Source organism: Chiroxiphia lanceolata, chromosome 3 (genome assembly GCF_009829145.1).
Source record: "Chiroxiphia lanceolata isolate bChiLan1 chromosome 3, bChiLan1.pri, whole genome shotgun sequence".
In the NCBI taxonomy this organism is placed as follows: domain Eukaryota; kingdom Metazoa; phylum Chordata; class Aves; order Passeriformes; family Pipridae; genus Chiroxiphia; species Chiroxiphia lanceolata.
In genome coordinates, this window is record NC_045639.1 from 42,540,177 (window position 1) to 42,567,579 (window position 27,403).

The 27,403-nt window shown below is 37.1% G+C and overlaps 1 protein-coding gene across 2 annotated transcripts; it reads left to right on the forward strand.

Moving 5' to 3' along the window:
- Nucleotides 1–26,576, forward strand: COG2 (component of oligomeric golgi complex 2). Of its 2 annotated transcripts, XM_032683508.1 has the most exons (18): nucleotides 1–126; nucleotides 705–866; nucleotides 1,605–1,670; nucleotides 2,482–2,562; nucleotides 3,173–3,276; nucleotides 4,510–4,618; nucleotides 6,312–6,491; nucleotides 7,517–7,641; nucleotides 8,891–9,017; nucleotides 12,576–12,715; nucleotides 15,710–15,771; nucleotides 17,035–17,186; nucleotides 18,598–18,798; nucleotides 19,592–19,664; nucleotides 20,846–20,988; nucleotides 22,781–22,920; nucleotides 24,328–24,508; nucleotides 26,135–26,576. In XM_032683508.1, the coding sequence occupies exons 1-18, from the start codon at nucleotides 55–57 to the stop codon at nucleotides 26,234–26,236; spliced, it is 2,220 nt and encodes a 739-aa protein (XP_032539399.1). In that variant the 5' UTR covers nucleotides 1–54; the 3' UTR covers nucleotides 26,237–26,576. The 2 variants fall into 2 exon arrangements, with proteins under 2 accessions (XP_032539399.1, XP_032539401.1); XM_032683510.1 differs by lacking the exons at nucleotides 1–126; nucleotides 705–866; nucleotides 1,605–1,670 and having other exon boundaries at nucleotides 2,482–2,561; nucleotides 3,171–3,276.
- Nucleotides 26,577–27,403: the final 827 nt, after the last annotated feature.

Here is a 27,403-nt window from a genome sequence, read left to right on the forward strand (position 1 = left end):
TGTGGTGCCGCTCTGGCCGAGGGGGCGGTGCCGCCGCCCTGTGCCGGGCCGGGCATGGAGGCGAGAAAGATGAACCTGCCGCGGGGCCCCGAGAACCTGTGTTTTGACAAGGACGAGTTCATGAAGGTGGGTGGGGGCCGCCGGAGCTGGCGAGTTGCGGAGGGAGGAGGGGCCTCCTGAGGAGGGGGCGGGTCCCCTGGGGGAGAGAGGGTCGCGGAGCCTTGATCGGGATCTTACAGGTCCGCCACAGCTCTTCCTCGGGCCTCGGGCCTCGGGAACGCCGAGTGTGTGACTGACGAGGGATCCGGGATGCGGCTGTGTCCATGAAGGGCTGGGCTGCGAGTCTGGCGGGACCGAGAGGCCTCATTGCTTGGAGAGGTTAAAGTAGTTCTTAATACTGAATTTTGAATTTTGGTTGGTTGTTGTTTTGTGGTTTGTTTGTCTGGGTTTTTTAAAGTATTTGTAGGGAATATAGGACCTTGTATTTTGGTGAGCTGGTCTCTAGGTACTCTATCCCAAGATACTCTGCGCTTATTAGCTTAAAGGCCGAGAGTTTGGAACATTGGAAACTACTGAGTTAAGCCTTTTGCCCCCTAGAGCTTTAGTTCGGTCAACTCACTGGCACATGGAGTACTTTATTTTGGGTGTGTTCCCTGTGTGAACTGTTTGCTTACATTCTTCTCTCTTTCCTGTTTGACTTTCAGGCGGATTTTGATGTTGATCATTTTGTGTCAGACTGCAGGAAACGTGTGCAGCTGGAAGAGCTCAGGGAGGATCTGGAACTCTATTACAAACTCCTAAAAACTGCTATGGTAGAACTCATAAATAAGGACTATGCAGATTTTGTTAATCTCTCAACAAATCTAGTAAGTGTTATTAGTTGTACTGCATAGTTCAGACTTAAGGTGGTTCAGTGGGATTTTTATTTTTCACATGCAAAGTATATGGCTTTTATTTTGTCATTGTTAGATTTAAGACATCTTAAACTGTGAGCCCTTGCACTGAGAGAAACTGAAAGACTGTTCCTGTAGAACTTAGCTACTGTACAGAATTGCTCTTGGCCTGTAATAAATCTTTTAGATGTATGCTTTTTGTCTTGAAAAACTGATTCATTAGGAAGTTAGATTCAGGGCAAACTTTGTTTCAAACTGTCAGCACTTCTAAAATGAAAGGAAATAAATCGTTTAAATAGAATAGCAGTGATGCAAGTAAGGCCGTTCTGAAGGATCCTTTAGGAATCTTTAAATTTTTTGTATAGTCAAAATATCTAAAAAAAACCTAAACCCAATCTACTTGACTGAACATTGTAATTGTTCCAGTTGTATAGGTTCAAAAACTGAGATTTAACATTTTTGTGGGAGGAAAAATTTCTATAGGTGGAAATTTTGTTTAACTTTTGGCTTTATGTGACAGGCAGTGTGATATTTTTATGTGTGTATTTGAGACAACATATTTTTGCATTGAATTTAAAACTGGAGATTATAGGGGGAGGCTTGTTTTCTCAGTTCTCTTTTTACAGTATCTGTAAAATGATAGGCTTTGTCAGTAATTCATGTCTGAACTCACTGAAAAAGTCATAAATGTGTTTATGGTAACTTCTTTAGGTTGGCATGGACAAGGCTCTTAATCAGCTTTCAGTACCCTTGGGACAGTTGAAGGAAGAAGTTATGGTATGTTCAAAACAATCATTGTAGACAGCTGGGTAAACTTCAGCTCACTTTCATATCATGTACAGAACATCTTTTACTGAAGTTAATACTTGTTATAATAAACTTCTTTTTGAAAAATTGATGACTGGTAGTAGGAGAAGCATTGTGTTTTCAAGCAGTAAATTTATGTTTTCAGTAGTGCATTTCATCCAAGGGATAAAGGATTCCTTAAACATGACAAGTGAATGAACTTTTGCAAGACGAGTCTATGGTGATGTCTTGAAACTTTTAATATTTGAGTAACTTAAAAATGGTAGTAGATAATTCAGATGTAGTACAGTCCCTTTAAGGACTTTTTTTGCTTAGTCTTGTGATTTGATCATAAAACATCACCCTCTTGAAGGTGGATATTATTCTGGCTCTTCCACCAGTGACTTGGGCTTTATAGCAAGGGCCAATTTTTGATCATCTTGGCAGCCACTTCAAAGAGATGTTTGCTGCATAAATGTACCTTCAAAATATCACAGTCTTGATGAGTAAAACAGAAAATAGGGCCAGTTAGGGTAGAGAAATCCTTATTATTTGAAAAACACTATTTAAAACTGATTTAAATCTTCAGTTTCAAGACATAACGCAGTGGGTTTATTGTCTGGTTTTTTTTAGGTGATGGGTCATTTGTTCTCTCTAAGGTAGTAAAAGAACACTTCTGGAGGAAATATTTATACTTGTGGTGGCAATACCTTAATCTGTGCTCTGTTTTAAGTTTAGGTTTTTGAGTTAAGGTTTTCTTCAAACGTTAAATAGCTTTATATACTGACTTTTTCTCTCACAGAGTCTTAAGTCATGTGTCAGTGAAGGAATTCAAGCAGTAGATGACCGGATGACTAAACAAGAAGATATTAGAAGAAAAAAGGTACAGCAGATAAATTATTACCTTGAGAAGGTCATCCTTAGGATGAATTTGGTTTTGCCATTAACCCAGAGAAAATGAAATTTATAAAGGTTTAGGCTATCTGGGTGCACACTGTGTAGAATTGTGTACTTGTAAAAATATATTTACATTTTGGTGGACAGACTTAATTTTTAACAGTGTCTAGTTGATCATGAATCTTTATTTTACTTTTGTTTCCCAAAATATATATGTTTGATTTAGTTGGATTTTTTTTTAATTATAGTTCTTGTTTCTGACTGTAGTAGTATATAAACTTATTGTGAATGGAATTGAAATACAGCTGTTTAATTTTTATAGGACGAGGGACACATTAACATTTGTCTTTGTGCTTAACTTTGAAAAAAATCAGGGATAAGAAAAGTTGTCCTTGGTCCATGACAAACGTTTGTGGGGTTTTATGGACTTATGTGAGCAATACTTCAAATGAGACATGACTCAAGTATTAAGATGAAGGGAGAAAACTTACACCAGGAAAAAAACCCAAAGAACTAAGAAACCGTCCGAAATATCTTCTTTAGGTGATGTCAGTTGGGATTGGGGTCAGATATGGAAAATCTTTCTTTAATTACAGATGTGTGTCCTGAGACTTATTCATGTTATCCAGTCTGTTGAGAAAATTGAGAAGATTTTGCATTCCCAAGGCACTAAAGAATTGTCCTCATTAGAGGGAAACAGGTAAAAAAATATGTAATGTTCAGTTCTATTTGTAATTGATGGGACTAACTGAATTTCATAGTGTTGCTGAAGGTAACTTTCCAGGCATTAGGATATATTTTTAGAAGTGTAACTCTGATGGAATAAATGACTGTAATTTTTTAGGTTTTAGTCTTTTGCCAACTAATCATTCACAGAACATGTAACTCAGACTCCATGGTTCCAAATTACTGGTGTTGCTTTCAGTAAGCAACCTTTTGGAAGTTAGTGCAATAATTCTAGGGTTTTTTCTTGGACATTACTAATCTTGTCATGTCTGAAATACTCTCTGCAGTACAGTTTATTCCGATATCATTTGTAAGCAAAACAGAAAATAGCTTTTTTTGTTTTCCCTGATTATGTATAGCCAAAAGGACTTTTGCAAGAAAGCCAAAGGCAGGCAAGGCAAACATATAATAGTTTTGGTATAAGGAAGTACAAATTCCAGTCAGACCTCTCCCTCTGACTTTGCTGAGGAATGAAAGATGTCTTTTAGCCAATTTGGAATTGATGCACCAGTCATGCTCTTGAAATGCTTGACCGAGATGCAAGTGCAACTTCAGCTGGAGGGAAGAGACAGTGTAAGACTGTCACTTCAGTTTATTGTGCTGGATCACATAGTGGTGGGGGGAGCTGTAGAGAAAAATATGTTGATACCTAGAGGGACAAAGCATAAGCAGATGTTTTCAGTCAGAGTGAGGCATTTTGCAGAATTATGTTTGTAAGCAAGACGGAACTTGAATGGCTGAAAATTTGGCTTATTATTGGGGCTGTGTAGATGGTAGGACTGTTTCTCTGGAGATAACTGTCATTAATTTTACTGTATGACAGAAAGGGAAATAAGAAGCAAATCTGGATGGTGAAAGTCATTTAGTGCAGTTTCTGAGCTCTCTTAAGGCTGACTTTCATGTGATAAACAAAACTACCATATAGAAAACAGTGCTTCATACTGCTGAGGCAAGAGCTGATGTTCCTCTGAGCTTCTGCTTCACCCACTTCATATGTTGATAGCTGCAAAACAACTTTAATCATGTAGTGTGTTCCAGATCATTATTGCATGATTGCAGTAAGTCTCGTAGTACCTATCAGAATTCAAAATATTTAGGTTAAACCACAAAAATTGAGGGAGAGCACTATCCGTCTGCTACAGGTGAAAGTGAGTTAATTTGAAAGGATCTAACTGTGTATTCTTGTTTTATATCATCTGTCTTCTAGTCCACTTTTAACTGGACAAGTTTTAGAGAGAATTGCCACAGAATTTAATCAACTACAATTTCATGCAGTACAAAGCAAAGGAATGCCCCTTTTGGACAAAGTGAGACCAGTAAGTATTACACGATAGCAAGGTTAACACTTGTAGAGTCTGCACAACTGATATAATTGGAAGGCAAATGCCTGTTTCCACAGAGTTTTATTGAATTAATTTATGGGGAAAATGGGTTTCATGAGGTCATTTTTATCAGTTGACTAGAGCTATTGCTTTTTTTTTTGTGGATTTATTCCTTGTTTGCTAACTTCTTTAGGATAAATTACTTAGAATAAGAGTAGGAAATATGACAGAGATTTCTGTCAGCCTAACAAATCTTGCAGTTTGTCTGCTGACTGATACTGAGGCCTCATTGTGGAGATTTATGTTGGTTTTGTTAGCTACAGCATACAGACCAGAATATAAATGGAATGTGCCTACACAGTGGCTGACTTGAATATATTCAAGTTTGTCTTTTCATGAAATTACTGTGACCATTCAGATCAGTATACTAATCTCCCCAATATCCTGTTTGTGATAATTATCTAATGTAAAAAATTAATTGACGGTTTGGTGGCGTTTTTTCTTCTGTCATTCAACAGAGAGAGGGAACAAATGAAAAGTGATGCTTAAAGGGAGGTAGGAATATGGAGATGGGGTAATGCTTTAGGCTGATTAGCATGAAGGTGTCATTCTTGATGGCTTAAGGTAGTTCATAGTTCCAGTTTCTCCATTATATACCTATGCCTATTGGCAGTATAAACTTGTTTCAGCTCAAGATGTCCATTGTTGCCATGTTGATTCATGGACAGTTTACAGGACTGTTCTGACCATTGAGTTATCAAACTTGGATAATAACACGAGTAAGGGCGAGCAGCAGAGTAGTGTACATGGTGGGAGAACATTTGTCATGTAGCTTCCTTAATGATGTTTGGCAGGACTTTTGTCCTGTACCTGTTAAGGGTCATCAGAATGTAGGTTTTATGACTAGTCAGTGATTGGGTTCCTGACTTTGCATGTTCAGTACAAATTCTGTGGAATCATTTTAGGATGGATGGACACAACACAGCATGTAAGAAGGCAGAAAAGAAATTCTTCTGGTTAAATTGATAGTTCAGCTGAGACTACATTAATGTGTGTTTCTGAATTTGCCTCAAATACAGAGTTGTAAGGACGGTCTTGGGCCAGGACTGTATCTGCAGGTAGTGTAGCAATGAGTTGGATCTAGTGGGAAAGGAGATTAGGAAAAATGGTTAACAAAAGGGAGAATGTATGTAGATTGAACCTTTTTTCTTTTTTTTTTTCTTATTGCTAGTGTCATTCATTGTCTTTGGTTTGCGGTAATTTGACAAGTAATGTTGGGAGCACACTGTCTTTTTAGTCTGACAGTGAGGGATAAATGCTACAGTTGTTATCTCTGGTCACTCATTGTAAATCTTTTGTTTATTGTCACACACAGTGGTTCAGAGTTGAACAAGGAACAATTATTCACCTATTTCCTCAAAATTAAATGGACCTTAGATAAGTTACCATGTAACTTACAACATATAGAGGAAAATAATTGCCTTAAGCCTTATTATAATAAACACGTGTTAAACAGCATCAGTAGTGCATTAAGTCTGTGTTAATGTTAACTGCCAGTTGTCAAAACTTTGGCACCTTTCAAATGAAAATGGAAAGCTGAGTTAGGTATTTCTAGGCAGATTTACTTCAACAATGATGACAAGGCTTTGCTTTTGTTTTTATTGCTGTATTTTGTTTCTCTTCATAGCGTATAGCTGGAATAACAGCTATGTTGCAGCAGTCTCTGGAAGGGCTGCTCTTGGAAGGCCTTCAAACTTCAAATGTTGACATAATACGCCACTGTCTTCGCACTTATGCAACAATTGATAAAACACGAGATGCAGAGGCATTAGTTGGTCAAGTGCTTGTAAAACCTTATGTAGATGAGGTAAGATAAAGTAAAAAATCCCAACTGATTTGCAAATGTGCTTATTTTTTGTGTTAACCTCTAGCTTTCAGTAGCAGCTTCAAAGTACCTTTGTGGAGAAAGCAGGAGAACTGAGCTCTAACAAAATGTCATTGTCAATTTGTTTATTGTTGCTATTTAATAAAAAAAAGATGGAAAGATTCTCTTACCTGCCTGTCACCAATTTCAGGTTATATCCAGTTGGGATTCTTCTTCTTATCTACATTTTTCTTGGGGTGAGGAATGAAAAAAACAAACCCATCCCCTTAAGGACAAGCTTCCATTGGGTGCTTGCTAATGCTGTAGCAACTGCTACAGTGGAGGATAGGTCATTTTCCTCTAGGTTTTCTCAGCGTCTGTTCTTTCACTAGTTTTGCACCATTCTGCTTGTTTATGCAGCAAGAGGCAAAAGCGTTTAGACAGGTGGAAGAATACCAAGAAACAAGCTATTGTTCTTTTCCTTTGTTGTCCAACTACTGTCTGCCTTCTCTTTATGGCAGAGATTATCCCGTTTCACTGGATATGAGGTACTGTCCAGACAAAGCACTTTGCCAGTTGCATTACAGGCTTAGCTTTGTCACAGAAGTTTCTTGGCTTTGGCTTGCCTGCATTTGGAATTGGACCAACAACTTCTATATTTAGAAGAAATTTTTTACTTTATTCTGAGGTTTGATTAGCTTTTGTCAGTCAGTTGTTTAACTTCACAGTCTGCTTTAGGTGACAGTGATGTGGCAGTGAGTTGGGAGCCAGACACAGTGATTAACATTCGAAAGCAAAGAGCACGTTACCATTCTTGGGGCTAGTCTTGGCAGTAAGAGTGCTGCACTAAAGGAAGTAATAATTCAAGCTGGCAAGTTGTACTTGTAAACTATAGTATAAAAAAGTAATATACTGACTATCCAAATATTTGAGTTTATAGTGTTAGGAGTTTTGAGTAACTGTGAGTCTTACGTTACAGAATTTTATGTTCACTTTTCTGACATTTAACACTGAACTCTTCCCAACAGGTGATTGTGGAAGAGTATGTGCAATCTCATCCTAATGGCCTTCAGGCTATGTACAATAGACTGTTGGATTTTGTTCCTCATCATTGCCGTCTCTTGCGTGAAGTAACAGGGGGAGCTATTTCGAGGTGAATATCTTGGGGGTTTCTCTCAGTTGCACTGAAATGACAACAAGTAATTTTGAAATGCTTTGCATTATTAACTTTCACGCACTAATGACTTATCTGGACTTTTCTGAAGATTTGTAGTCAGGTTTGATTTCTCTCTCATGTCTGTGCTTTTCAAAACAAAACAGTGAACAGACTTTCTTGGTGCTGGGACCCAGACCTTCAGAGGAAGGAAAAACAATCCTGTATTTCAGTAGTAGAAGTGAGTCCAGTTCATAATACAGTGTGTCAGATAAGTTGGTTTTTTGAACCCATTAAATATGATTTCACACTTCATCCAAGGAGAAGAGCATAATAAAGCTATTAAAAATATAAGTTCAAAAGTTATTGAATTGTTAGTGCACATCAAAAAAGTGGGGATGATCCCCAAAGGTTTGACTGATTTATCGCATGTACTGAAACTGTAAGTTTCATTGATTTGAGCTTACACTGTCTTCTCCAAAAATGCTTAATTCCTTATGCAATTTAATTGCCTGTTTTGAAGTTTAAATAATTCAGGTCTACTGAATTGTATCCATTTATTCATCTGTTTGCAGGCTGGTTAAATAGTAGACTGCTGTAATTAGCAGAACTATGGATGTAGCCCCTAGGGACTGCAGAATTACTTTTCTAATTAGTCATCCATTGCTGAGCTTTTTATAACTCCTAATTTTTAGTAACATTTCAATTCTTTTAATCCCTCAGCAAGTGTTAATCTCTCTTCTTAATGGAATGTCTCCACTCTGTACTGTGGTGTACTAAACTGGTATTGAATGCTTTTATCTCTTCTGCTCTCAATTTATATGTTTTCAGAATCAGGGTAGCTTTTAATCTTTTGCTTTGAACACAATATCACGTATAAATACTATTTAGAACAGTAAAGAAAAAGTTCTGCTTCTTTTTATTACATTGGTCACATTACTCGTACTCTGTAGGAGTTCTTAGCTGAAATGTGCTCATTTTCCAGAACACCCTTGCAAGATATATAACTGATAAAGTTTTTAAAACACTTTGGGAGTTATAAGAAATACTTTGGATTTGATGAGACTGTGGAATTGGATAAGAAACCTCACAGGAAGAATAGTTTAAGGAAATCTGCATAACTATGTAAAAAAAAAAACAAACTTAGGTTTAGTCTAGTTCAGTGCATGTATTTTTTTAGTTATCCCTACCTCCAGTTAGAAGCCTGGTGATAAAATATAACCATGGAATAATTGCAATTTGTTTTCAGTGCAAAAGCAGATATTGTTCCTGGATATGATTTCTTAGTGAATTCAGTGTGGCCAGAAATAGTACGTGGTTTGGAAGAGAAATTGCCATCACTGTTTAACCCTGGAAACCCAGATGTGTTTCATGAGGTAATTAATTTTATTTTTTTCCATTTCTGATTTCTTTGACACACACAAGAATTAAATGAGTCGTGTTCTCTAGTTTTTTCCCCTCTGCTTTTTTTGTGTAAATTCATGTTGTCGCATGGCTTGAAAGAAGAGGTTATCTCAAATCACTTGACTCAGTTTTTACAGGAAGTAATTCTCCCCTGAAATTTGTCAGAAAAGCTCACGGAGAAGTTATTGGAAACCATTTAGTCATGTGAATTAATATTTGTTTTGGGAATAGATATTCTTTCATAATTGCAGAACTGCAGCATAATTGAAGGTGGGAGTGGACGACTCCAGTGTTCGCCCAAGTCTAGGACTTCTGTATAGCAAGGGCTGTCATGTTAATTAAATACCTGGGTTACAATTTATTCTGTACTAGGGGAAAGTTAAAAAACTTTGTTTCACTTGCTTGTTTTAGCTTTTGCTCTCCTACAGTACTGCAGATTATGTTGTGATTAGAAATACAAGTCACCCAAAAGAAATAAAAATAGTTGGAGATCATACCATCAGGTTTGGAACATAAAAGTAGTATTTTCTGTGGTATCACAATCAACTGTGAAGCAAGCTTAGATTAAATAATGAATTTAAAGCACTTGTCACTCTTGTATTTTCTTCACTGGCAATGCTGCTCTGCTTCTAAAAGATCATCTTTTACTAATGGTGAAATAGATTTCTTGGTCTAGTATGAATATTGGCTCCGGCAGTATTTTATTAGCACGTCACAAGTAGAAAATAGGAGCTTTCTACTTTTCCTCATGTCCTGTCTGCTTGTATTTAACCATGATTGCTGAAAAAATTGATTTTTTTTTTTCCTTGCAACTTGACTTGTGATTAGCACGAGACATTTTATTTTCAAGATGGAGATGGGAAACAGTTATAAATTGTCTGCAGGAGGTCATCTTAGGCAGATGACTTAGGGAAAAGCCTTGCTGGTGCAGGTTTATAAGGCACGTGATTCTTCCTGTGTTCATGCTAAATTGCTTTTACTAAATACTTATTTTTTTCTTGGAATTTAAGATCTCTTTTTGTACAGATTGAATAATTGAAAGCAGGCAGGCATGACAGTGAATGTCTGCAGAGCTGGCTCTGAATAAGAAGCAAATTAAATGAATGTTGAAGAAAGTTGCCATGCAAGTGACACTATAGTGTGTTCCCCCTCCCTCGTGACAACAGTTTACCATAAAGCTTCAGTCAGTATTCAAGCTTTCACCTAATGCCCTGCATGCTGCAAGTCATGAACCTTTTGGTGTTCTGTGCTGCATGGTCTACCCAGGAATGTATTTTAGCTTCAGAAAAGCTGGGTTTGCTTGTAAGTCTGTCGTCTTTTATTACACTAATATTGACCAAAAATGGCATTGCATTATTTTAAAAAACAACCTACTATCAAAAAAAAACCCATAAAAAAAACAACATCCACCCATGACTTTCAGGTAAGTCATGTAGTAACTCTAAAGTACTCTCCAGACTGCTTTTGACTACTTAAATGACTGAGAGGCATTAAAATAATTAAAATATTTTACCTAAAAATCAACATGAAGTTGAAATGCCAAGTGTAAAAATGCCATTATACCTACCTGAAGACTAATAGTTCTGAGTTAAGAGGGAGAAAAAAAAACCTTTAAAATTGCTTTTGCACTGCTCATGAGCCAAGTAATGCAACAGAGATTTTAGACAGTTATCTGTCTCTGTTTGCTATGTTGATAGAAATGCAGAAAAGTCTTTGACCAGGTTTGTTTGCATATGTTTATGTGTATAGGTTCAATGCTGAAAAGTTTGAATATGCAGTATTACCTCTTAGGTTTTTAGATGTAGAGGAGAGAGGGGAATGGAAACATTTATTTTAAGTCCTTTAGAAATCAGAGTGGCAGCATTAAGTATGTATGTTGAAAGAACTATTTATTTGTGCAGAGTTGGGGTTTGGGTTTTTTTGAGTTGTTTCAGGTTGATGTACCCTTATTTCTAAGTCAGATTTGTAGATTGACAGCTATTTGAGATTGTTTAAGTTCCTGTGTTTGAATATTGCTCCATTTTGGCTCCTAATTTAAATAACTGTGCAGTTAACAATCCAATCCTAGAAGCCAAAACCAGAAACAATCTTGCAGATCTCCTGGATATAATTGTATCATTAACTAGATAAATGTCTCTTGAGTTGTCTTCTATTTTGAAAGTGATAGGTCTTTACAGGGTATTTGATTTATATCTCTGACTTAAGATAGCAGAGCATTAACAGATTGTTTACCTTTTTACAGTGCTGGGTTTGTTATCTAAAAAGGAGGCCTGAAAGAGCACTAATCTGTCATTCATTCTGGATCTAACTCCCGAACCTTTTATGGGTACATTGTGTTATAAATACAACCAGGTTAGCAGAAAAGTAGTTACCTAGAAGCTTTTGTGTGGATTTTTCAGAATACTACTCCTTACAATGGTCTGCTGCTTCATAAGAAGCAAAATCACATCACTCCCATAGTGCTCTGGATTGTGGTAAAAGCCTGGCTGCTACAGCCCTGCTGCTGCTCTTACTGCAGTGAAGTCAGAAGCACTGAGAGATTCGGTCAGGCTTATTTCATTAATTCAGCAGTGGCTTAATAAGAATGTGTGATAGGTTTTATGGCTAATTCCTATTTTTATAACTAGAAGAAACTTGCACAGAAGCCAAACTGGTTTTCATTCCACAGAAATAATTTTAACTGTAGCTGTATTTTGATTTTAAATTTATTTACATAAGCTTTGTGTTCTCTTAGCAAGGTCTATTTTATGTGAAAGAACTTTTTTTGGTACTATTTTAATTCTGGTTTTCACTCAGATATTTGGCTTTCTTCTTTGTTCATGATTTAATTTATTATTTCATTATTATCAGTGCATTAATAAGTTACTGTTGAGAGTAAGTCCACAGTGTATTTGGGGATTAATGTAATTTTTTTTTCGCTTGCAACCAACTTAATACTATTTGTAAATATCTTATTAGAAGTATACACTAGATGAAGTTAGTTTGTCTGAAATTGTTTGAAGCTCTTCTGCAAATATTTATTATTTGCAAAACATTTTTTAGGAAACAGATCTAGAAATTCTTATAATACAGGTCCTGTGTAACAGATAAAAATATCATGCTTCCATTCTCGTCTGTGTTTGGCTATATGTACTCATGAGTTTCATTCCTGACTATTTCTGTTTGTTTATCTCCTGCACCTGACTCTGTTCCTAGTTCCGTGCATCACTGTTGTTCCACCCCAGTGACTGAGCTCAGAAGTACTGCTGCATCTCTCTGATCCATGTTCAATGTGCTTGGACAGTTTTATGCTTTTTCAAAGTGACCCATGCTAGCTTTCCTTACTGGACAGAAACACCTACTAGTTAACTGGTTTTGGTTTTGTTGCAGTCCAGGGTTTCAGCCTTGTGTGATTAGGTGATGGGCTGTCAACCCACTCTTAACCTCGACCTTAACTGTAGCGTGATGCAAGAGTTCTGCTGAATGGGTGGTAGCCTGCCTTGGTTGCTGGGACCCCGTGTGTGATCAGAACACTCTTTCTCTTTCTGCAGAAGTACACTACTAGTATGGATTTTGTACAAAAATTTGAACGACAGTGTGGCTCCCAGGCCAGTGTGAAACGGTTAAGATCTCATCCCTCTTACCACAGCTTTAACAACAAATGGAATTTGCCTGTATATTTTCAGATAAGGTTGGTATGCATTTTTTTTTTGTTCTCTCTTTCAAAAACAGTTTAGTCACAGCAAGATGGTCTGGCTTACGGTCAGATCTCCTCATTGTTCAAAGTTTCACTTGTCAACAAATCATAGTAGAAATCAAACTAAGAATTTAATTACTAAGTCATGTAACTGTTTTATATATCTTTCTGCAATTTAGCAAAATCACAGCCTACTGTTCTTCGATAGGTATCTTGTTGTTACACCAGATTTGATATTCTACTCATAAGACTTTGGGGACCAGATCTAAATAAGTCTTGAACTCTTGTTTCAAATTCTTTTTTACCAGTGTCCCTGGAACTAAACCGTATGTTAAAAGATGCTACTTGTGCAAAATCTAGAGGAATACTTACTGTGAGGGAAGAAGTCTTTCTTCTTAGAAGTACAGAATTAAAGGACTTGACAACTTGTAGATTTTCCAGATCTAGCCATATTTCTGACATCCTTTTTGTCTCACAGGATGTAGTCTTTAAAGTGCTGGGGTTTGTAGCATTGCCTTCCCAAAGATTGCCCTACTATTCCCTGTTCCTGAGGAGCTAAATAATAACTTTTAGCTTATTTTTCCAGCAGGTCTGATGTAGCTGTAGCACTACCTTTTAGAGACCTTGCAACTAGAAGAGAGTAGAGAGACACAAGAAAGCCCTGGTTTGATTCTAGTAATGTTAGAATTTTAATTAACAAAATAGAATGTAAAACTGTATTTTTAGAAAGTGTAGTCTACATGTCTGATTGTAGGGCTGGATACCAAGCCTTCAAGCAAGGAAGACAGCCATTGATGACTTGAGTGTGCCATGTGTGTTCTCTCTTGGTCCAAAGCCTTCTGACAGTCTCTTAAAAAAAAAAAAAAAAAAAAAAAAGGGAAGAGAAATTGATGCTTGTTTTTAGCCTGAATCACTTGAGTGGCGTTGTTTATTGCATGGTTCTGTAATTGGCAGTAACCGTACCATAGTTACATTTATGCAGGTTCTTTAATCGAGGATAAATCTACATTTCTGCTGAAAAATTCCATCCAGGAATCTTATGAGTGGTGGAGTTAATATTAAGTGACAGGAGCATGGGGCTGGGAGCAGGGTCTTAGTGTTTTAGTGGTTCATGGTGTTTGGTAAAATGGTAGTCACAGCACCTGATATCTTGGTTTGGTTTTTTGCTTGCACATCTGTTCCCACGGCTGTGAACTGATGAGGCTCTGTTACTCTGGGCAAAAAAAGGCTGACATTCAACTCCAGTCCATTTCCCCAAACCATTAAATTGTACAAATACTCAGGCTGGCCCAAGGGAAAGGGCAGCAGTACTCGCTACAGTAGCGATGTGGAGTGCTCAGACTAAAAGTGTCCATTATGAACCTTTTAACAAATATGTCATTAACAGGTCTGTATGTCTGCCCCTTTTGTTTGAAAGTGTAACTTTTCTAATAAGAGACCACTTGATCCCACTTCTATACTCTTGTTCATAAAATTGAAATGGAGCTTCAACATATTCTTGCTGTTCAAAAATGATTCCCATTAGGCATTCTGAGCTCTGATTGATTAAAAAACTTTTAAAAAATCATTTTCTTGTAAGATTACTGTAAATCTAAATAGTGCACTATTTCGATAAATGGTTGGAGTTTTGGGGTTTTTCTTCCTTTTTCAATTACAGAAATTACCCAGAAAAATCAGCCACCACTAAACCCTTTACAAATGATCCTTTGAGGAACAGATGGATGTTCAGGCACTTCTTCTTTAGCAGTGCTGGCACAAACAGCCCCAGTAACTCTTTCCTGTGCCTTTCTTTCAGTTATGTCAGTCCAGCTGGTTGTGGAGCTGTAGTGAACCCCACATTGGGGAAATCTTTTTCGTATGTCAGAAACATTCAGGAAAAATTCTGTCATTGTTCAAAATCTTACTCTGTTCTCTAATCCTTTTCACCATAAGACTAAAAGACACTGCTCTGGTGGTGGAGGCAGTGCATAGGCAGAAATGAGGTTTTGAAGCCGTTTCACAAATATGTTTAGTTGCTAAACTCTTAGTCCATTAGGAGTTTGAACAAGAAAACCCAGGTGGGCCCCTGTTCTGATCTAGAAATGACAGTTAAGAAGATATAAGAGAAGCCCTACAGGTTCATAATTAGTAAGTTTGATAGAAAGCCTTACAGAGTTACTATGATGGACATAAAAGCAAAAAAAAAAGGGAAACCAATGACAATAGAACTTTCTGTAAGGGAGCTTAAAATGATAGAGTTATTTCAGTGCTTGGAGGGAAAACCTGATTAAAGAAGGATTTTTTGCAGCTCTAACTTGGCAGTTTTTAGATGAGGTAAATACTATGTTGTTTATCCAATATGCATTAAATATGGAAAAATATCAGAGGTTTTAATAATAACTTCTTCTGTTATAATTCACCTAAAAATTGTGAAGATGTGATTTTTTTTTTGTATTTTTTTTTCTTCTTCAAAGGGTGAATTTTTTAAAAGGGAGGGTCAGGGTATCCTGTGAGGAACTATTGATTTTTATTAGGTACAGAATTGTTTGCAGAACTTTATGCTTCTGTTCTTTAACAAACATGTAGAAAGCTGGAGCCCCCAGTGTCATGACATATCTGAAGGTCAACTAAAGCAAGTACGAGTCAATTTGTTCAGTTTTAGTTTAAAAACAGTAACAAAACAAGAAACTTCACTCGTCGAAAAGGGTGAGGACTTGTCTCTCTACTAGCTATCATTTTGATAATATTTGCAACCATGACTTTTAACAGTTTCCCAAAGCATAAGCTTTGTATGTGCCTGTAAAATGTCAAAGATTCTCTTTCAACTGTTTGAATGCTGGTGTGGTTTATATCCCAATTTAAGTTGGGCAAAAATAACCCTATGTTTAAAATCTGTGTATGTACATTGATAGCACAATGAAATAATACTGAAGTAAGCACTGAAAAATGTCTTGGCATCAATTTAAGCAACTGTTGAATGGTGATATTCAAAACTTTTCTGTCTCTTAGATTCAGAGAAATAGCAGGGGCCTTAGAAGAAGCACTTTCAGATACACTAGAGGAAGCACCAGGTAAACTTTTATGGCAAAAAATACTTTTCTTATTGTAAAGGAATCAGCGGTGTAAGTAGCAGTGGTTACTGTCTGTCTGTTGAGTATTTAGTAACATGCATCCCGTGGTTCACATGAGCTTTCTGATTTCTGGTTAACTGATTAAATAATATAATACATTTTTATAGAGATAGCAATGTGGGAGTACTGTTCAGTGATCACTCTACTTATTAAAAACACCCCTTTTGGCAGCAGTTGTTGACATACTTACAGAACCATCCGCTCAGTGCAAGAAGGAACTAAATTAGCATTTCACATCCTCTAAGTAACAACCAAAAGGCTATGCTGTGTTATTTGGGCATATTTTTCTTAATTGTTGTAGCACTATGTAGAGGCAAAAATGACTGTCTGTTGGCAGCATCTGGGCTTGCTATGGTTTATAGTGTTGCTGTCTGGTCCAAAAACATATACTGATTTATGAGCAGATGAGGAGGTATGCACAGGAAGAATTAGAGTGGAAGGGGATAATCTGGTATATTCATTAGAAGTATGTTTTAATCAGAAATACTAACTTCAGTTAACAGAGTGCAAAAGGCAGCTAAGAAGGCAGCTAAGAGCCACATAAATATCTCTGTGTGTGTATATGCACACACACATGCCCTCTGAAGAAAACAAGGAGAAAAAAACCCTAATGGAGACAAAATGCATAAATCTTACCACTTCAAGGTGTGGAACTTGCAGACACATTCCTTAACTTTCTAATTGTATTCTATAAAATGTTACTGTGAATGGCTTTTAAAGTATTTTTTTTTAAATATGGATATTTCTACTGTGTTTTAAATAAATATTTATAGCAAATATCTCATATAACTGTGAGAGGAGCAGTAGTTTAGTGCTAAAGGAGTATTATGTTGTAGTTGGCAGGCATATCAATATAACTTCTTCATAAGATTGCCAAAAATTATCCTGGAAATGTTATCTCCTGAAGTGGATTATTTGGCCAAGCTGTTTCTCCCTTTATTGCATGCAAATTCTGACTTATTGCTTTGGCCTGCACAGCTACAGCAAGACTTACTGGAATTTGAAATATAAAGCATTGAGGAGCTAGTATTTTAAGGGTTTATTTCAGACAATGCTTAATAAATTTCTATCTTTTTGATTGTGTCTCTCTGCAAGACTTTTTTTTGTTTGTTTGTTTTAGTCTTAGATAATATACTTACACTGATGTTACATCTTTTAAAAATGTGCTTAGGAACTTGACCTTTGTTCCCTAATTATTTCTAGCTGGCAGCTCATACTGTCTTTTGGCCACTCACATGGTCTGGATGAGTCTTCTGAAGTGCTGGTCAGATCAAATGTTTTTACCATTATTAGCACACCGTTTGTGGAAACTTAGTCTGCAAATTTTGGCACGCTACTCTGTGTTCATCAGTGAGGTAAGAGACCAGCATGCTTTTGCTTTTGGTGATCGGGTATGTCCATCAGTAAGAGACCTTTTGAAGTGAAGTATGTGACCTCTTTTTAAGTTGGTTTTTTTTTCCCCTCGAACTTAACATTCTTTCACAAGAACACTTTCAACCAGTTCATGCATTTGGTTTATAAAAAGTATCACTGCAAAATACATGATTAACCATAAATATCAGTACTGTTGCAGTGTTACTATCTGATAGTTGCCAAGGCTGTACTTACATGTTGCTTAATACTGCCTCTGCCTCTGAAAGAAGTAGTCACAGTCTTGGTTTTCTTCTGTTTATCTGTTGATAAAGTAAATGAGGTTGTGAAACAGAGCCAGGTGAAAAATAAACATGCAAGTGAAAAGGGGTAAGATAATCTGAATTAGTTGTTTGGTACTGAGAATGTAAAACCAGAAGCTTCCTGGGCAACTGACTCAACATCGGTGATTCCCTGCTTCTGAGCAGGAGAAATTGTGCTTTGCTCTTTTACTCCCTGGTCCTGGCCGTACACGTTTGCCCCTGTTTCTGCTGTCATAGAAAGAGAGCATGATAGAATAATTGGAATTTGAGGAGATTTCTGAGGGTCATCTGGTCCAAATTCGTGCTCAAAATAGTGCCAGCTTAGATGAGATTGTGCAGAGCCTCAAGTTGAATCTCAAGTATATCCAAAGATGGCAGTTTTGCTCCTTCCTGGGAACCGTAGTCCAGTGACTGATTGCTTTTGCCTTCTATTTGATCAGAATTTCCCGTGCTACGGTACTTATACATTGCCTCTTACCTTGTCACTGTGCCTCAAGATAAGATCTGATTCCATCTTCTCTATACAGGCCCCTTAGGTGGTTGAAGGCAGCAGTAAGATCTGCCTTCATACTATTTTTTGCAACTCAATGACTTAGTTCTCTCAGCCAAATTAGCTCATGAAAAATACTGATAAGTACCACAGTTAAAACAGATAAGTGAAGCACTTGACTGACAACAGAGAGCTTGAGGAGGTGGGAGAAAGGAGTTGTATGACAGCAGTGAGTAGTTATGACTTTGTATTCCAGCATATGTAAATAAACTGTGTTTCTGCGAAGCAGGTAATGATCAAATTCTTGGTCTCGCACGTTCCCCCAGTGCAACAATTCATTTGAACATCATGCAGGTGAAAATTGCTGCAGGACTAGACTGCCCTCTCTTATACCAACAGATTTGCTCCAAATCATCCAACTTTGTAGTGCACCAAAATGTTTTTAAAATACACTTTTTTACATAATTTATGAATGGTAATATCCCTTGAAAGTGTGGCATTCTAATGCTGAGAACTTACAAATCCTTTATATACTGTTTCAGTTTGTCCAACTTGAACTGCCTTCACTATTGCTCAGGTTCACATTTCCATTTGATGTTTCAGGTTTCTGTAAGGCCCATTTCCAGTGAGAATACAAAGGAAAGCAAAAAATCTGTGCCAGTTGGTAGAAAGGAATCTTCTGTAAGCCTCAACCCTAGTGAGGATCAAGGGAATGGGTCTTCTCCAGAAAGTCTACCAGTGTCTTATATATCTAGTACTCAGCTGGTGTATGTTGCTGCAGATCTGGACAAACTCCAAGATCAGGTTTGTGCTTGTGACTTTACTTACAAAAGAGTCTTTGATGTTTGGCATATTGTTAAGGGCATTAAACTGTTTAAATAATGTACCATAAAGTTCTTTTTAAATCTTAAATGCTAAGACTTGGGTGGTCTCATATAGAAGATATCACCTGAAATATGTGGCCTACTCTTACTTGGAATGGCAGATTACAGGGAAACCACCTCAGATATTTAAATGTTTTTTATTGGTAGCTGCTGGACTTTACCCCTAAAATAATTTGTTGCTGCAGTTTTTTGGTGCGAAGAGTCACTCCGCCAGCCCTACCTTTTCTAGTAAAGTCTCTGTTGCAGCTTGGAGTGTGGTACAACATTCAGCTTTAATATTATATTCTCTTTTAAATGTCTACTAGTTTTAGTCTTTTAGGTTGAAAAAGCTTTTATCATCATGATTATACTTGATTAATGATCCAGAATTTTGAAGAGAGTTGTATGGTATTAATTTTTGTCCAGAAGGGACGAATTCTGTGTATTTTTGATCAATAAGGCTGAAATTTCTGTAGTTTGTGAAATTGTAAGTTTCAGGTAGAATTTGTTAATTCTAAATTATTTGCTCTGAGTACAATAGTAAGGTAGAGGATTTAGTGTGTAGGCCTTAATTCCTGTGCATATTCTACTACTAGTTTCTCAGAACTGCAGCAAAACTATAGAAATTGCAGGTGTCTTTTGATGCTCTTTAAACTTGCAGGATGTAGAAGAAGTAATTAAATGTTTATAACATAACTATCTCTCTTGATTTTTGGGTGGGGGTTTTTTTTCAGATTCCTGACATATTAGACATGATTAAACCAAAGCTTGAAATGATTGGTGTCAAGAATATGTCTTGTATTGCAGGTAAAGCTTAGAGGTTCTTTCCCCTTTCTCCCACATCCCCTCTGCCAAACAAATGAAATCAACTTTTACACAGTTTCATTATTACAGTGAAAATTTGAAAAGACTAATGTGTTTATCACTTAATGAAACGTGCTTTATGTTTAAATTGTTAAATAGAAACAATCTTGAACAGACATGCTGAGTCTGGAAAATGTTTAATGATTAAAATTGGGTGAGTCTAAAGTGCTTTTAGGATTGTTCTCCAGAAAGTGAGGACTTTATACCAAAAGATTCATTTTATATCTTTAAACTCCTACATATAAAAGAATTGGGGAAGAAGTAAGGAGAGGCTTTCTGTTATCCAATTGAAACTAAAATATTTTTCTAAGATGATATTTCTCTCTCAAGCCTGATGAATCATATAAGGGCGAGAGTTATCAAAGTATCATAGTTAAACACCTTAACTTCAGAGGACAGAAGCAATTCAGTCTTTTAGCCACTTTTTTTCCGGGTTTTTGTTTGGTTTTTTGTTTGGGGCGGTTTGCTTTTTTTTGGTTTTGGCTTGTTTCTGGTTTTGTTGGTTTGTTTTTTCATCTGATCATTCTTTATGTGAAATATGGAGTTTGATTTTACTTTAGTAATTAAAACTAAGCGTGTAGCTGCATGAGTGAATTAGTCCCTGTCTTCAAGCCTAGCCAAAAGTTCTGTGTTGTGAATTCCACTTAAATCTCTGAATTAGAATTATTGGTAGATGTTGAAGTCCATAAGAGATGTAGGAGTTTGTGCACATCTCCTACTCAGTAAATGGTCTGTTGTCAATCACAACTTTGAGTTGAACATAGTCCAGTCATTCCATAAGGAATTTAGAGAGAAAGAATTTCACAACCACAATTTTTTTGGAAGCTCGGAACCTTTTGATTCAAGTCCCTTGCTTCATTGGTAATACTGAAAAAACTTTTAACCTGGAGAATGTTTCTTTGCCCCTCGTTTCTTTCCTTCCCTTCATCCGTGTTTCTGGCTGAGGAATGGTTGGTGTTACTAGTAATGTTTTATAAATGGCTGGTGTGTGTTTATTTGGTAAGCATATCCTGTATTTGACACTAGAGAGTGAGTGAGATTGGAAGCGTGATGGGGTTCACATAATTTGTGTTGTGATTGGGCAGGGTAGCTCAGTTTAAACTTTAGCATTTTTACTTGAATAGGAGCCTTGGAAGATTCAAAGGCTTCTCTATCAGCCTGTGTGCCTACCTTGAATAACAGGATTATCCAGGATCTCAGTGAGTCCTCCTTCGCATACCTGAAGAGTGCACTGGAAGTTCCAAGATTATATAGGAGAACCAACAAGGTCAGTGATGGTTGCAGAGGCAAAAGTAAATCTCAGAAAGGCCTTTGCTAAGATTGTTGTGAGTTCTTATCTTCAGATATGCCTGTCCATATCTGCTTGACAGTCAAAAGCTCTATTAAATATCTTGAGATAATTTAGTTATTTATTGTTTACTTCATGGTGAAGGGGAAAAAAGAGGGTATTTTCAAAATTTAAGGTAGGGTAACAGTGATGAGAACCTGGGCCTGAAGTAGAAGGAAGGCCAAGAAGTAGAACTCTAGATGTGCAAAAGAAAAAAGGGTTAATGGGGATGTTTCCCTCATGTCACAGCATATACTGTAAGATGCAGTGCTGCTGAGTGCCAGACTTATTTTAGGAGTCTGACACTTCTGCCTGCAGTGTCAAGAAACTTCCTCCCATTGAGCTAGATACTTTGATTTGGTTCAAGAAGTATCTTGCACAGAAGGAAACAGATAAGTATGGCTAATAAGAGTAATTTGTTGAGTGTAACAAGAAGTAAGGGTGAAATAAGGTGCTGAAACCAATTGTCTGATCTTGGCTTGTGTTGCTCCTGTGACATGCCTTTGCCAGTCTCTCTAGACAGTCGTCTTGGTAGTTAGCTTGGTATCATTCAGTCAATAGAGAAAAATTAAAGTAATGTGAACCAGAGACTACTACATCCTTGCCTAATTTGAACACAGGAGGCAGGCTGAAATGGCAGGCCACAGCTCTTCCCATTTCACCCCTCTCCTCTTGCTTTTTCTTCCTACTGTACTCTGCATAGTGATTTAGGGGACTGCCATTGTCTCTGTTGTCCATTGGCTGTTGAAGCAGATGCTGTGCCAACACAAAGACATAGGACCTGGCCACCTTCAAGTCAGGCGAGGTACTGGCTTGAGCTCTGTACTCCAAGAGTGTGACTGCATTGCTGTCTCGGCCATCAGTGTAACTGGCTTTATGCATTGCAAAACCTGAGCTGATAAACAGGAGAGAGATCACTTGGGTAGAGAAGGTACATTATTACAGATGTGTTAAGTTCTGGCAACTTCGTTTTTCAATGTTCTAATACTTTGATTTTTTTTTAGCAGAATTCAGAATTTGGTATGAGAATTAGTCTTTTGCAGGAATCGTGCAAAGACTTTTGCTTGGCCAGGTTCTAAGTAAGACGTTACTGAGATATTTTCAGGTGTCAAAGATTTTGTGTACCCTGAATATATTCTGTTGGTTTGCAATGCATGAGGTTCACCCAAGCTATTCGTGGATCATCCCTGGAGAGAGGAAGCATTCTACAACCAAAACTACCTGAGAAGAAGATAGTGAGGGGATATTAATTATCCCCAAAGCATTCTTCTAGAAAATATAATGAGGGAGCAGAATGGTGTAAGAGCAGAAGGAAACATGTCTTCAATTTAGTGAAGTATAGTACAAAGCAGTAGGTATTTTAACAAACTCTGTAAATAATCTGTTTTGGGCATGGAGTGTGCTCACCTTTCTCTGGAATCAGCATGAGCAGAAAGAGCATTCACGATCATACCCTGATAATAGGAGTGGCTGGCACGTGCATCTCTCAAAAAGCTTTGGTCATTTTGAACCTTGTTCTATATTATATCACACTGCGTAACACTACTGAATAACTGTGATGCTGTCTTTCCTGTGTATAATGATCTCTTCATTGATTTGTCTTGATTGGAGTATGTATCTCGTTGCTTAGATACAGCCTTAGCATTTTATATATCTGCTAGAATTGGGTGTTGACACTTGAAATAAATTACTGGTTCTTTTTTCCCCAACTTGTTTCCATGTCATCTACCAGGAGGTGCCAACTAAAGCTTCACCTTATGTTGACAGTGCTCTTAAGCCCTTCTACCGACTGCAGAATGAATACAAAGATACCTTGAAGCAGCCCATGATTCATCAGTGGTTGGAAGGTGCTCTCTCTGAAAGCACACAAAAGTAAGAGAATCATACAGAACATTCTTTGCTTTAATTAAAAACTCCAGTGTCCATTGAATGGGTACAGAAAAAAACCTAAAACACTATGAATTAACACAACTGTAAACAAAACAAGAATATACCACTCTTTTGTTGGGGTATATTTCTTCAGACTTACTCTGTTGTTTTGTATTCAGCAGATGAAAACCTGGGCAGGGAATCCAGGACCTGGCCTCTGCTCAGATCTGTGCAAACTGTGACCTTGGGGGCATTTGAAAAATTGATTAGCTCTAGGAATGCAACAATAAACTAAAAATTTGCATTTTGTTTCAGACTTAGTGTAAGACCTTAATCTCATGTTATTTTCAATGAACAGTGGTTGAATTTTCAGGAAACTTGAGTTCTGCTGTCCTTTGACTTTTTTAATGTATGTAATGATTATCTAACATCTTAGTGGTGTAAAAAAAAGGCCTTCTTTAGCTATCCCTATCTAATTATCCTTCTAAAAGGTTTACCTGCTTTGTGTTGCCTCCTTGTTTAAAAGTAAGTATCGGGAAGATTCTTTCAGCTTTGTTAATTCTAACAGTAGTAGTTTTCTTAGGCTCTTAGAAAGTTACACATTTTAGGAAATTATAGAACATAACTCAGTCTGGTCACTTCTCTTATGGATCCTCTAATTTCCCACTGTTACTCTATTTTCTCCTCTTAGCTATTCCTATGACTTTTTTTTAACAACTCGCTGTCCCAGGCATCTCTTGATATGATATTATGTCCTTCCCACTAAGGCATGGGATTTCAGTCCATAAGGCTTTTTGAACTTTTGTTACTTAGTTGATTTGTTTACCTTCTTTAATTCTATGCTTTCTTTAATCAAGTATGTGGGAAGTGGTGTTTTATTTCATCTATACCATTTTTGATTTAGGATTAGTGTTCTTCTGACTTTTTCTGCCAGCTTCCTAAGACTCCTGATTCATTTTGGAAGTAGGCATTTATGACTGGTATGCACGTGCATGCTCTCATATACACTTCTGTAACTTTCTTAAAAATAGGACTGTAAGGATGTTATTCTTGTCCTGTGTGTAAAAACAATTTTAGTCAGTGTCAATAGAGGCTGATTTAGGCTGTTGAAAATTGAACAATTGCATTCCTTGGTCACTATTGAGTACAAACATCTTGAGCAGGTCAAAAATGTTATGATGAGAAGGCGGCTTCAAGATGGAATAGTATTCTTGAGAGTGACCTCTAGAAGTAATGATGGAAATACTGATTAATTGATAATGATGAAAACATAAGTAGCTTTCTTGCAAGGAAAGCTATTCCTGCCAGCACTGTTCAGCAGTTTTCTCAGTGACATAGTGCTGTGTATGAAGTAGACTTTTCTGTAAAAGTGGACATTTTTTTCTTTCTCTTTAATCTTCCTTAATTTAGGTATTATGAAACTGTATCTGATGTGCTCAGTTCTGTTAAGAAAATGGAAGAGAGCCTAAAAAGATTGAAGCAAGCCAGAAGAACTGCGACTTCAAACCCTGTTGGTACAAACGGGGGCATGAGTGATGATAACAAAATCCGACTGCAGCTGGCCCTAGATGTTGAGTATTTTGGAGAACAAGTAAGTTATGAGAAAGAAGGGGTTTTTTTATTACTACTACTGGTTTTGGAAGGGAGTGAGATAGAAGAGGGAAGGGAAGCTAGACTCAGATTCTGGTCTTGAAGACTTTGTTGGTGTGGGTTTGTGGTTTGGGTTTTTCTTTTTTTTTTTCCACACTTGTATAATGGAGGTGATTTGAGACCTTGATGATTGTAGATGCCACATGAGCAATGCATGCTTTCCTGTCCTTTCTTATACAAATGCAAAGCTTTTATTTCTTGCTGTTCAAAATTCTAATACTGCTTAGTGCTTGGAAGCTTTAAGAAGAAACACTGTGTGGACAGATCAGAGGGTAGGGGCCTCCCTTAGATCAGATAGAAACTTCTTTATGGCCCTGCTTTTGTTTACCTTTTCCCGGGGTGTTTCCAGCCTTGACTTTCTGCACGGTCAAGGTCTGTTCCCAAGAGCTTTGAAGATGTTGGCCTGATTTGTTGTGCTGCACAACTGTAAGTTCTTTTCAGTGCCAAATATGAAACCCTAAATAACAAAGCACATAAAAAAAGAAAATATTCCAGGAAGCGTGTGCAGTAGCTACTTGAAATTGAATACTGTTTGTACTCGTTTATTTCTGAAAATCATATATAGAAATAAACTTCTAAGTGCAAGTCCATATCATTAGTTGCCAAGGAGCTGTCATCAGTCTTGTTTATGAGCACATGCTGTTGATGCATTGTAACAGGTAGATTAGGTCTGCTTTTGTGTGAGCAAATGCTTTTCTCCGATATGAGACTTACCACAAGGACAATTTGGGTGGAAGTAGGGAAATCTTAATAACAAGAACTAGTATTTGTCAGCTTTTGCCTCGGGTTGAGCTTTTGTTCTTTTATTCCTGTTATGTGCACAAATGTCACTGCACTATGAATTTAAACTGAACTGGAATAGATTATTCATAGTTGCTTAGGAGATGTCTTGATACATGTGAATATTACAAACAGTTCCAGCAGCAAACACCTTTTGAGAATTGTTTCATTATGGTTTTAGTTAAATCCAGATTTTTGTTTCAGTGCACTCTTATTTTTCTCATGGTCATACTTTTCTAACTGTCAGAGCAATAGATTTCCTGGCTAAGAAATTACTAGCAGCAACTGCTGTATTTGTAGAGTTGTTTTCATCTCCCAGGAAGTTCAAGGCTAGAACCATAGGCTCTTGCAGCCTATTGAAATGCTTTCACCATTATGCTGTTGGCTGTTCTTGGATGTATTCATGTTTATCTTTAAAGTTTTGCCCAGAAACCTCATTTGGAGTTTGAAAAAAAAAATCAGTTGAAAATCAATGAATTAAAGCCAACTACAGCCAAGTTTCTGTTTTTGACTACTTCACTGGAAAACTTCCAACTGGCTTTAGTTACAAGTTGCCTAGAAGATGATGAAATATTTCCCTGCAAGACAGTACATTAACTAGAAAGACTTATATAAGCAAAGTTGAAGACTAATATTTTTATACTTTGCACTATATGCAATTGTGGGTTTTTGCCTCACATAGATGCAGGAGAAAATATATACTTGGCTAAACGTTTGAAGTAGAATAATAATTTGTGAGGTTTTTTATGTTTTACATAAAATTAATGCTTTTTCTCTGTCTTTTTAGATACAAAAGATGGGACTGGAAACAAGCAACATAAGAAGCTTTTCAGCCCTTACAGAGTTGGTTCTAACTGCCAAGGACCAGGCTACAGCAGAACAATCCTAGAAATTTTTGAAAGCATGTGATTGAAGATAAACGACGTTCCAAAAAGAAAGACAGAGAATTTAACTCTGCTTTATTTTACCAAATAAGTAGCAATGAAGTGCTTCCTAATGTATCTCAAGCAACAAATCAGTGTATCTGCTGTCAAGATAAACTTGTTTCACCAAAAGACTGAGAATTTATCATAGTTATCCATTATATGGAAAGCAAAGTTCTAAACTTTCTACTATAGAATAAAGTAGAAGAAAATGTTTTTCTTATTTTTGTTGTACAACTTAAAACGTAGAAGAATGAAGTTATATGTTGAAAACAATATGTAATAAATTGTCTTCTTAACTTTTGATGTCCCATACTTTTTTGAATCAAATGTATTAATTGATGACTGTGTTATAACCCACCCCTGAGGTGGGATAACTGAGGTTCTTGTTAATAGATCCCTTGGGGTGGATTGGAGTGAAATGATGCTGAATGACTGGTGTTTATATATATATATATATATATATATATATATATATATATATATTATTTTAGAACAGTCTTGTTGCAATGGAAAGGAGATGTGTTGCCATTTCAGTTATTATCTATAGAAATATAACAATATAAAAGTATAAAGATATCACTTAATAAATAAGGGAAAGAAAGAAAGAGAAATAAAGGATAAGAGTACATAGTGGACAGGAGAGATATCACCACGTGTGGACCCAACGACAAGACTTGGTTGAAGTGATGGTCACAATCTTGATCCCTCAGGGGTGGCGAAAGCCCACAAAACAAGGAGTGTAATGGGTATATATCTATATGTTCAGGCTCAGATGGGAACGCCCAAGTACTTCCCGTGGTGGGTGAGGGTTTTACACTGTCTGATGCAACTGGATCATGTGCAGTTCTCTGGTGGAAGGCCCTGGAAATCCTGCTGGGGGCACTTCGGGGGTTGTTGGTGCTGTTTGTCCGTAACTTGACGTCATCTTTGCTTGACTGGTGATATGTGTATGAGCAGTTGCGGCCTTTTCCCCAGTTTGCCACAGTGGGAATTTTTGTCCAGATGCATTAATCGGGATGTACTAACTAGATTTTGCCTCTGTCAGGTCTGGAATCAGGGCCTTAGTGTCACAAATTCCTCCCTTCTGTACTTATCTCAAGTTTCCACTGTGGTGGCTTATGGTAAGTCAC

Coding starts and splice junctions, on each gene's coding strand:
- COG2 (XM_032683508.1), top strand. CDS start 55: ATGGAGGCGAGAAAGATGAACCTGCCGCGGGGCCCCGAGAACCTGTGT. Junction 6,492..7,516: donor TAAAACCTTATGTAGATGAG/GTAAGATAAAGT, acceptor TCTTCCCAACAG/GTGATTGTGGAAGAGTATGT. Junction 17,187..18,597: donor ACTCTGTGTTCATCAGTGAG/GTAAGAGACCAG, acceptor TTGATGTTTCAG/GTTTCTGTAAGGCCCATTTC.